This window comes from Micrasema longulum, unplaced genomic scaffold, assembly GCF_059751315.1.
Source record: "Micrasema longulum isolate JH-2025_06_02 unplaced genomic scaffold, ASM5975131v1 h1tg001724l, whole genome shotgun sequence".
Taxonomy (NCBI): domain Eukaryota; kingdom Metazoa; phylum Arthropoda; class Insecta; order Trichoptera; family Brachycentridae; genus Micrasema; species Micrasema longulum.
The window spans coordinates 85,561-98,137 of record NW_028278902.1 but is presented as its reverse complement, the minus strand read 5'-3'; the positions used below and the strand labels follow the sequence as shown (position 1 = coordinate 98,137).

The following is a 12,577-nucleotide window of genomic DNA, read 5'->3' as shown; positions in this document are numbered from 1 at the left end:
GAGGATGTGGAAAGAAGAAGATTAAGACAAATTTAGGGATCTTGCGGGGCATGGAGTCAGCATGGGTGGCTGAAAGGATGTCAGAAACGTATCGCGTTGGAATGCGATTGAGTATGCAAACCTACTGCACATCTTAGAGGAGTAGTTAATACGCAAAAACGTTTTCCGATTTTTGAACAGTTTTAAAATGTCGAACTATGAAATATAAAATACAATACTGTTTATTTTATGTCATTTGTCAGTTGCATGCCAAAAATAAAAATCCCCAAATAAACTTACGTTACATACAATAGAAATCTTCTCTGCCAGAAAATTCAGAATAGCACCCCTGGAAGGCTCTTTTCGTTTGAATGCTTTTCCTCACTATCATAATTTATTAATTCCTTTTACCCCTACGATAATGGAATTATTTGTACCCTCATTCGTTTTACCATCAAACGGTTTATTTATTTCAATTATTTGATTTCAGATTACCCGTGGAGAGCAATGGCAGTGTCGAGAGCGACAAGGATGTAAAGGACTCTCCGTCTACAGGAGAGATAGAGAAAAAAGGCATTTGCGGGAAGCTTTGGCCCCCTGCGTGCTGTAAATCGAAAAATCAATCAGAAGTATGTTCATTTTAATATTTAATAACATTTTATTGTAATTTTATTTCGTTTAAACTTCAATTTTCATGTCAAACTAAGTAGATTAAGTAATTGAAAGCAATGAACTTTTTGCCCCACGTTGGGCACCAATCATACCTAGCGTTGAATTGATTATTTTTTGCAAAAAACAGAATGACTTAGTCTGGGTAAAATTATCTTCGGTATGATGAATTCAGTGCTAGGGGAAATTGGAGAGAGAAAATGGTTTCGTGCACGCGGTAAAAATGAGAGAACTTAATCGTGCTGCTTAGTTTCTCGTAAATAGATGAAAACATTATATTAACAATAAAAACGGTTTAAGTTAAATTAACCACTTTGAATGACGTCACGAGTCCTCGTGAATGAACCAATAATAGAACACCTTTACATCAGTGAAAAAATGTTTAGGCAAATTACTCTTGCTATTGGAGATAATTATATCTTTAAAATGTCGAAGCATTGCTAATGGGTTCCTGGTTTGATATGTAGTCGAAAAGTAACGCCTAAAATATTTTATTATTGTAATAAAAATTTAATTAAATATTTTAAAGGATAAATATAACAGGAAAATCATAACAGGAGAAACACAAAAAATTTCAAGTCCATCTGATCATTGAAAATATTATACTGTTCTCTTGTAAGAAGTCATTTAGATTTTAATTCATCAATGGTCACCCTGCTATAATGTTCATGTTTATAGTATGGAAAACATTCAACATAAATTTCTACGATATATAAACTACAAACTAAACATTCCAATTCAAAATGTGAATTATGACTATTTATTAACACTGCTTAACCTAACAACGCTTTCTGAAAGAAGAACTATTAATGATCTCATTGTACTGTATAAAATTGGAAACTCTCTTTTTGACGCACCAAAAATACTTGAATTGATTAATTTTAGAGTACCCGCTGTCAAAACTAGGAGTACTTTATTGTTTCATTGCTCCAGTACTTCTTCCAACCAACAAAACAATTCATTGATACCGAGACTGCATAGTGCGTAGGTTAGGTAACACTTATAGAACGGCTGCAGACATTCTGTCCAATTCTTTACCATTTTATAAGTCCACAATATCAAGTTTATTTGTAGCTGCTCGTCTAACTATTATTGATAATTCAATTCCATAAATTAAAAAATACTTACTTGTTTATTTTTATTACCTTATACTTGTTTTTTATTTTTTACTATTATATCAAATTGCATTGTAGTATTGGCAAATACGCATTTCACAGATACATATTTTTATTTCATATTTTTTCGTGATAATATATGCTTGCTTGTTTATTAATTTAACTTAAAATTGTCTTTCTTGCTTACCATAACACTTTATTTATTGTTTGCTTTACAGAATTTATTTCATAAGCTTATATCTTTGCATTTTTTGTTTATATTCTTACTGTTTTTTCTTACATACCTTTGTTATTATTGTTTTTTTTTTACTTTATAAAACTTTTATTATATCATTTTTAACTATTTTCACATATTTTTTCTGTATATTCTGTGTTTATTATTTAGTATGTTGGCATGTATTTTTTTTTTTGTAAATGTCTTTTGGGCGTTAATGAACAAAATAAATAAATAAATAAAGAACTGTTTCATAAAACAATTAAACTAAAGGCTTACTTACCTAGATTTACCGAAAAAGTTAAATATGTTTGATCTATAAGAACAATATCCTATACTAAATATATCCAAAATGCGGGTTTCTGGAGTCTATTAAATACAGCATTACAAGTAAACACTGTCCGTGAATTGTTGCTATAAAATGGTGGTAAGTTGGAACAAACTAAATTACTTTATTAAATATTTAAGGCAAAGCCGACATAATACAATGAAAAAGAGAATTCTTATGTTGAGTGACGTTAGTGGGTGCTAATCAGGGGTGATTTTGTGATGTTACGAAATCAAACGGTACTATAATTAGAATTGTAATATAACGAGTGCCCTAAGAGCAGAGGTTGACTACCACTGTACCACGACACATAAACTCATTTTCATTTTGCAATATAGTTATATCCACCTGATTATATTTTAACGTTTATAGGATACAATATTTGTGTTGATTATTAATTAATCTTAAGTATTTTTTTACTATCATCTTATTAAAAATGCACATTGTAGTTTTTTTGTTATTGTTAATTTTATGCCCCACGTTGGGCGCCAATCCTATTAAACGTTTGAATTACCGTTTTATCGCCAGCTTAACGCGTAGAAAATTTACGATGTTTTTTTTTTTTTTTTTATCAACACAATAAACACGGGTGGCCCACGGAGTATAAAGTAAAGAACCTTATCTCACGCACAGGAATTTCGGGTCTAATTCCCGCTGAGATCGGAATAATAAAGGCGATTTCTTTCTTACCTGGATGTTATGATCACAAATTAATTTCAGTACCGTTCCTTATTATATGACAAAAACACAGCTATTTTTTTTATACTACGTAAATGCAAACATTGCTGAAATGATTTGAGATTCCTCAAAGTAATTAATTAAATTTTCACCTCATTGGTTTTACTCAATGAGGTAATCTAATGGGTTTTTTGTTTGATATAAAACTAAGCCATTAAAAAAATGTTTTACAGTATTATCAGCGTTGTTATTATTTACAGTTTTGTAATTTTGAAATTATTCCACACGTGACGTCACAGTCGGAGAGTTCTGCTGATTGATGAATTGGCTTCCTGGAAACCAAAAATCTGTCACAACGCTGTCATTAGTTTATACCAGGGAACTTGTGACGTAGTTCAAAGTAATATTTTTAATTGAATCGGCATTCACTTCGTAACACTTCATAATAATTTAGTTCAAAGTAGTTCATTTTTAGTCATTTTTTCAAACATTTTCGAGAAGCTTCGCCGTACAATCCAAATGCTCTAATTATTACCGCATTCTTACTAGAAAACATTTTTCATTTCCAATATTCCGTAGCTCGAGTTTACTTGTGACATTCCTCTTTATATTTACAAAAAAATATATAATGAGGAAATCAGTGGCTTTTTAAATATTTCTTATTAATTAATTTAAAAAACAAATATGTTGCTATAAAACTAAGTCAAAATTAAACAAAATAAAAATATGTATATTTTGAAGATTTTTATTTACAGTTTTGTATTTTTAAAATTACTCCGCGTGTAACGTTACGAGTTCTCTTCCTCTTCTTCTCGATGAGTTCTGCTGATTGGTCAGTCGACTTACCGTTAACCAAAAATTTATCAAAACCCTCTTTTTATTATTATTATTATGGACAACTTACTTATTATACTAACTGCTTAAATTATTTTACCTAACTAACGTAAGAAACTATTTGATTTTGTAAATTGCGTTACAGTTCTGTAATAATTATTAAATAAATCGTTAAAGATATCAATATCAGAATTACTTTCTACAAAATTACATAATCTTAACATACGTAATAATGCATTTGTGTATGATATTATTAATTCTAAAAAAAACACATAATTTTGGAAAAAGATCAAGATATGCACATTTCACATGATCACAATAACAGAGAAAGGGTAAAAATCAAACTCCCATTTATAAAAAAAATTATCGAAAATTCCATTTTATATAAGGCTGTAAAAAAATATTGTGAGGGAAAAAAACTTTTATTAAGAAAAAAATGGTTTAGAAATATGTATTAAACAAGTTATAATTTATAAATATTTACATTGTTATTATTAGAGCAAACATAAAAATATGTTTCTGTGTGCCCTGCTTTAAGATTCAAAATAACAACAACAAAAGGAGTTTTCGCATATTTTTACGTAAGTTCCTGTATTTATTTCTCAAGGGATTTAAAAAAATTACTGCGTATCTAAAATATTAACCTAACTAACCATTAAGAATTAACAATTTATTCGTGAGTAATATTGCTTTTGTTGGAATGATGTGAATTGATGTTTCGAATATCTAATCCTTTGTAAAAACATATTTTTTACATCTAACTATATAAACTGTTCATACAACATTCGGACCAACTAGGCTACAAAATCCCGGTCCAAGCCAGGCGAGGAATATACTACTTCGTTTTATTTCAAAGTCAAGACAAATAAAACATATTTTTTGCTCCACGTTGGGCGCCAATCTTATACATCGATGACCTTCTCATTATTTTTCAAGTACCACGCCATTAGTTTGATAAATTTATTTCGGTTCCAGGTCCACTTGATAGATGAGACTCTCAGTAAAAAGCGCAAGTCGGAGGTGAGCCATGCCACCATCGGCAGCAGGAAGAGCGAGCCGAAGGATAAGGGGGGGCTGTGGGCGCGAGTGTGCTGCTGCGGGCGGAAGGAGGGCGAGATGGACCGCAAGTCTGTAGCCGGGGCTGGACAAGACCAGGGGAAATGGTAATATTTTAGTAACTAACGGGTTAGAAATGGGAAATCGCAACGTTAAAGCACGATAGAAACTTAAATTATTTCAATGGAAAGGTAGAATAAAATAATATTCACGTTAAATCAGAGTAAAATTAAAAACAACGCTGATTGAAGATTGTGAATTTTTCTTCTTCTTCTTACTCAGTCTTATTCTCAAATACTATTAGGGACTTAAATAAGTTCTCGCTGTTTTCGTGAAAATTTTTTTTTTTTTTTTTTAATTGTCAAGAAAATTTCATTAAAAGTATTGTCCATCGCTAGCAATTACTTTCTCCCATCTTTTGGGGTTATCCACGAATCAAGACATTTTTTGGCATCTTTATAAGAATGGAAGTGCTGCTCAGCTACGCCATGAGTCATCGATCGGAACAAGTGGTAATCGGAAGGAACAATGTCAGGCAAATACGGTGAGTGTGGTAGGACTTCCTATTTAAGCGTTTCTAAATATGTTTTGAGTAGCTTTGCAACATGTCACCGAGCGTTGTCATGCCGCAAAATTACTTTGTCCTTTCTCTCCTCGTATTGAGGCCGTTTTTCTTTCAATACTTGGCTCAAACGCATCAACGGTGGTCAATAGTGACCTCCTGTGATTGTTTGAGGAGCTAATAATAAACCCAGCTGATCATGATGCAGAGCAGAGGAGTTCCGCCAGAGCATGGTCACCCTTAAGTCTCCAAAAGAGTTCCATGTGTTTCACCTGAAGATTTTTTTTGAGAAAAGTAATGCAGCTTTCTTGTTTTGGCACAAAATTCCACATGTTTAACGCTATGAAAAAATATGTTATTTAAACTTCAGTGGATAACATATTTATTTATTCAATTTTTTTTCAATTATAAATTATGATTAATAATAAAAATAATGTACCCTTACCGGAATTACCCGTGCCGAGGACACTTAAAAATATATATTTTTATAAATATTTTTACATGCGAGAATAAACAAAAAATACCTAATAAACAGAGATAATTAACAAAATGTTCAGACAGTTTTAAACACTACGTATTTATGTTTATAATTAATTTATGCACATCTTTATTATTTATATTACCAAACAATGAAAGAACAAAAATATAACATTAGCTTTACATTTGTGGAGCAGTTGATTCAATACTGGTTTGAGAAAATGAGTCCACTCCACTATCCATTTTTTTATAGCCTTTTTGAACATTTTCTCGTTATTACTTATTGTCACATACTGTCATTTCAAGCCTAATGGTGAGCTTCACGATGAAGTTGACTCCAGTCTTGCTTGATGTAAAAAGTCTAAGATAAAACCATTTGTCGGGAAACAGCGAAACTTATTAAAGTCCCTATTATAATTTTATTTGCACAGTGCAGGTTTAATTTGTTGGTAATAAATGTAAACCTGGATGTAGACGGCTAAAGAGTACAGTTTTATTAGTTATAAAATCTTTGACGAATCGGACTAATCGACTCGATGGCTATTCTCGGGTAAAACTTGTGAAAAGAGAAGTCGAGTGTGTTTCTCTACTGTGATCTTGAGTTTGAGATGGTTAAATTATTTTTCATTCCCAGGTCTGACAAGTTCATCTGCTGCAGAGGCAAGAACAAAGTCCAGGACTCCAGCGTCTCTGTCGGGGCCAGGCCTTCCCTAGTCAGCGATGGGGTCCGACCCTCGCTGGCCTCCACGGAGCACCAGGGCTCCTCTGGCCTGTGCTGTTGCTGCAGGAAAAAGGGGCCGGAGAGACGAGACAGCATACTCAGCCAGCCGCATGAAAAACCGAGGTACGGGGGCCCAATAGCATATTCGTAAATACCGGACGCGTTATTAAATCGCAGAACAGTTCTTGAAGATCTTGTATATTGTCTGCGATTAGAACGGTATCATCAGTATATTTAATATTATTGATGGGTACTCCATTTACCTTCACATTGAAAATGTAAAAGTAAACTTAGGATAATTAAATTGCTAAAAATGACAATTTGTTGCAACAGAGGGAAAACATTTTGAGAATGGAATATGAATCTCTAGGCATTTAAAGGGCTCATGATCTGTCACTGGCTGGTTTAAGTGGCCACTTTACACATTGTGTAACATTTACCATTCGGCCTATGTTTAAACATCCAAATTTCCTCAACTATTCCGTCTGTTCACTTTTGTGAAGTAAAAGAGCTGAAACTTTTATCATAGCAACAAATTTAGATCTTAATTATTCTCTAGGGAAGAAATCCAGCCTAACTGGAATTATTTGGACACACTCAAAACATTTTTGAATCAACTAACTGGTAAACAAAGAAGTATGGAAATTGGAAAATTGTTTTCAGGCGTTGCCTAGTAGTTGAATTGGTTCAGCCGGATGAATCTCACCAACATCATTAAGGTTTATTTGGTTATTAAACCCAGTTTAACAACCAAATAAACCATATTTTTTTTAGTCCTATCCTGTCTAGCTTCGAAAATATTGATATCAAATTACCACCCTCGTAAGGAAAAAAAGACTTGATTTATTGGGTCCACGTGTAGTATTTAGTGAACATGATCAAAATAAAATAGGAATTCATTCATTAGTTACGTAAACCTTGACGAAGAAGCTTGTTTGCTTTGAAACCGGTCTGTGAAAAAAAAAAAAATAGTGGGTAAAAACAAAGTTGTTTTATTTATTTTATTATAATAAAGATGATTTTTTTAGCTGGTGGAGAAGAATGCTGTGTTGCAAGAAAGATGCTTCACAGGATTACAGCAGAAGGACGAGTATGTTTAGCAAGAAGAGGAGTCTCTCTCAAGCCGTACCAATAGAGGTAACCCTTTTGTTCATTTGCTCAACCTACGTCTGTAGACCAATACAAGATGTAACCGTCAAGATATTTAAACACGATAAATAGATCTTTCTAGACGAGTATGTTTTGACAAGGAAATTCTTACGTTTTTTTTTCTCTGCTACTTACATTCCTCTGATATTAAATTCATTATGTATATATATATATACGAGGTATATCAAGAAAGCATGTTGCGTTTGTTTCGCGCATGCATGGTACTTGGTGAGTTAGCTGATTGTTGTGTACGCTTCATGGTGCTTGTTTAAAATGTCTAATAAAATTGAAAATTCTGCAATTTGTTTACATTAAACCAGTCCACATTCATCAACAGACATGTGAGGTGTACGGAGAACTTGTCTTAAGTGATCCAATGGTAAGGAGATGTGTGAGACAGTTCAATGAAGGTCGCGATAATGTGCACATTGACGAAAGAAGTGGGCATCACCTTTCATGAGATACTTATTTACTTTCTGGATATACCACGTATATTATTGTAAAATATCTACTTTGATTTTTCAAGTCATTCTGCTTTTTTTCAAATGTATAATATATACAGAAATAATTTAGATTGATGCTGTATTCTATACAAATGATATGCGATGTTGTATTATAGTCGTTTACAAATCAGAAAACTGTATGGGACTCACTCGGAAACCAATGATAAGTAATACAGTAATATAGACATTCACATAATACAAAATGGGCTAGAATGTAGTATACACGGTTTTTCAGAGCCAGACTGCGAAACTTAAGAGGAACATTTCTCATGGTAAGCTTTAAAAAAAATCCTTATGAAATTTTTCCAAAAAGGCATAATTTTTTTTTTTTTTAATCTCAAAATGTAGTAATTCCTTAATTTCTCGGACAAGCAGTCCCTCCATAAACCCCTACCCCTCTCCTACCCATCCGCTTTCTTTGTCCGCGTCTGGTGCGTATCGCTTCGTTGATCAAATACGTTTCTATTTCTAAAAAATTAAAAGGATGCTAGTTCGAGAAATTAAATATTTGCTCCATTTTAAGATTATGTAAAAAAAAAAACTTTTTTTATAAAATGACGTTTCGGAAAAAAATAATTAGGAATTTTTATAAAGCTTGCTGTGAGGAATCTTCCTCTGAAGTTTCGCGGGCTGGCCCTGAAAAACCGTCTGTGAGGGTAATAGAAGCGTACTTAGGAATATCTACCAAAAACAAAAAAATTACATTAATGCCAAAATAAACTATGCATAAAAAATTATAATTCAAAACCGTCTCTAAGTCTTGTAAAAACAGATTTCAATAATACTTGACATCGCAAACTTAGCATTCTCCATTGAGTTAGTGAAGCATAATTAGAAGTATCACAATTCTGTTCTCAAAGTTTTTGGCAAATATCTCAGTGGAGATTTCTAAGTTTTTTTTCTAATAGGTACTCTCATATATCCATAGTTCAAAAACCAAGTAGAGACAAACAAGAATTATAAATGATTCGCTTAATATTGCCCAAATCCAAAATTTTCATAATAATTTAAATAACTAAGCATTGTATATTGTAATATAGTTGAATTCTATAGATTTTTACCACTCTACTATCGCTGAATACTTAGTAAGCAATGCGCAATGTTCCCTCTAAGATGTGATAATGTGGCTGCCAATATGTTGAGAATTGTCCGTTTTTATGTCGCACAGGCGGGCCCTTTTCATGCGATGGTAAAAATCCATACGGCATTAAATAATGGCAGGAAAACTCACTGTGACAAATGTTGACAATCTGTATGAAATGCGCCACAAGATAATGGGCTGGCAGAGCACAGACAATGAAAAATTAGAGGGAACTTTGATTGTATAAAGCACATGTTTCAGAGCTTCCACTGTCTATTGCATTATTCTGTGTACAAAACTAATATGTTGAGATTTTCAGACATGACACAAATATTAACATTTACATACATTTCACGTTACGCCGCTCAGGAGAGAAGGAGAAAGGTAGCGGGAAGCATGTTTTGTTTCATCACACACAATTCTACATCTTTGTAATATTAACCTGTGTATTTAAGACGTTGAATTCAAAAATATATGTTGTGCCACTAAACCTACACACCTGTAAAAAATACACACACATCTAGAAATGTTTTATGTGACACTACTCAATTACACCCCATTCACACAAGCATTTTTAATTTATTATTAATAGGGAAATAGGACTTTTTTTTTTAAAACTTCTTCGTAATTTTTATAAACCCACAAGGGTCATAAAATAAACATATTACAATGACAATTCAAATGAAAGTCAGTAATTGTTTAATATTTCTAATAGTAACATTTTTTAAATATTCGACCACAAATAATAACAATAACTATATCGACAATCAAATGGACTTGAGAAAATGGCAACAAAACCACAATACAAAGACTACAAAGCAAACAAAACAAAATACTTAAAAACACACGTAATCTAGACTACCTTACGCCGACCGAAGAACTCTATAAACACCTAGACAACTTGAAAAAACTAGACACACTTATGCTAATCCACAAAATAACTCGAGGACACTTCAAAGACGATGACGTCTCGCAGAAAAGAGTAACTGACATATAAAATCACAACACGAGAAGACCATTACATTACCACATATGAACTAAGAGCCAAAACAAGAATAGGCCAATCCCGATAAACGATGGACTAAAATTTCTCAATGATTAACGTCACAATATTAAAACAGCGACTTTGCTGAAATTCAAAAATTTACTAAAAATTATGATAAAACCAACAAACTTATCTTAAAATAAAGAGTTCTCCATCCCTGTTGTAATTTGTTAATCTTAATGACTCCCTGGGGAGCGAAACCCAGTATTTTGTCTACAAACACTTGGACAAGCTAAAAATATTGTAATAAAACCAACTGGTTCAAGAAGAAGTTTGAAAATTGGAAAATTATTGCCTAGTATGTGAAATCATTCCATCAGATGAATCTATTCTCAATAATAAAGGTTTCAGCTTTTTAACTTTACTAAAATCAACAGATGGAAGAACTGAAGAAAGGCAAAATGGCGAATGTTGAATGATATATCATAAGCTCTGTAAATGCCTAGACTTCTATATTCCCTTCTCTAAAATGTGTTCCATCCCCGCTGTAAGCTAAAGCCAACTTCCTCAAAGTTACGTCAATCTTTCTTTTCAATATCTCAACCCCTTAGAGCGACAAAAGTTCCACCTGGCACTGATAGTTTATTACTTACTACAATTCGAGAACCTTTCTTTACAAATTGTAGTAAATTACTGGACGTAGTTTAATGTTAACGAAACATTCGCGTACTTTTGATTTTTATCTAAAAATGTCAATTTTAGGGGCCATTTTCGACGAGTTGGAAATAACTCACTATTAGAAGATGGGAATTAACTTGTGATAGAGTGGGAGTCCACGAAACTAGCCACGGGACCACAACCCGATTCAAAAACTAAAAGTTAAGACTTATAACAGTTTCTAATTCCTTAAATATCCCGTTGATGTTGTCAGTGGGTACAAAGGAGTAAAGACTATTGCAAATGGAACTCTTTTCACTCAGTAACTCAAATAAACTAAATTTTTTGTTGGAACCTTGTTACACCAAGGGGTAGATCTGTCAAAAATATAAATGGAGGGCCGTACTCATATAATATTATAAACCTGTTATAAAATTGTTCTCTAATGTAACTCCCCCTTGTTGAATTCAAAGTTACGCCCATCTTAACATAACCAAATTTACCCACACTACTTAAACACAGCCGCAGCACTAAACTACCATTCATTTGTATCAACTGTTACACAAATCTAGATACTCAGCACAATATTAGACAGCCATTATAGTTTTAATGTTTAGTATTCACATCACAAACAAAATAATCTGCCCACAAAACTCATGTACCTAAGTAAAACATTCACTAACACTCAAATCTGACAGCAAGTTACTTCTCATCAAAATATATAATGTTCACAAATAAGTATACGGGTGTTTCAGAACCAAACCAAAAAACTTCAAGGGTATATTCCTCATTTAGAATCTAATTTTAATTATTATAATAATTTTAGAAGTTGTATAAACTGCGAGAAATGTAACAATCTGGACACCCATTTATGGGTTTTCGGTTTTTCACCTCGATTCCACCTTAACTTAAGAACAAACGCCCTCTCCAGCGGAGTGGTTTCAGGTTGGAATAATTTGGTAAACATGGTTGTCTATTTCACCTAGAGACAACAAATTTAAAAAAGAGTTGTGCCTTGATGAGACAAACAACATCCTAAATGGTAACTTTGACTGCCCCCTCCAAGAGATGTATCAACTCAACGCGAGCACCCACCACTGGAAGTTTTATCCTCTCCATTTTCAACTCAACCCAGAAACAAATTTCCTCTGCGGCAAAATGGATTCAGGCTGGAATAACTTGCCAATCATGATTGTCATTTTACCTATGTCATTAATCCTCACATGGTTCAATTTCAAATTGTATCTCCAATTAAACAAATATAATGACGATCGTCAATACCAATGGCAGAATACTACCCTTAGACAAGGTTGACTTCTATAATCTACTTGGGTCGCAAAATCCCCATCGGCAGCGATAACCACAACCAGCGAAATAGAAAGAAGGATAGCTTGGGTGGCATTTGGTAAATTAAATTTCACGTTTAGAAGATCCATTTCAAAAGACTAGAGTATTTCACCAATGTATGTTGCAAATTGGATGAAAAAGTATGGATCAAGTTATGCTGGGAATATCACTTAGAGATTGGAAAAGAAACGATTGGATCCGCAGTCAAACCAAAGTGGTTAA

The 12,577-nt window shown here is 33.0% G+C and overlaps 1 protein-coding gene across 1 annotated transcript; it reads left to right on the top strand.

Moving 5' to 3' along the window:
* Positions 1 to 469: 469 nt before the first annotated feature.
* Positions 470 to 8,984, top strand: LOC148274201 (uncharacterized; the record flags this gene model as incomplete). Its single annotated transcript, XM_088237457.1, has 4 exons — positions 470 to 608; positions 4,793 to 4,980; positions 6,547 to 6,756; positions 7,662 to 8,984. Coding segments are annotated over 4 exons (730 nt in total), but the record flags the coding sequence as incomplete, so codon positions are not given.
* Between the last annotated feature and the right edge of the window lie 3,593 nt (positions 8,985 to 12,577).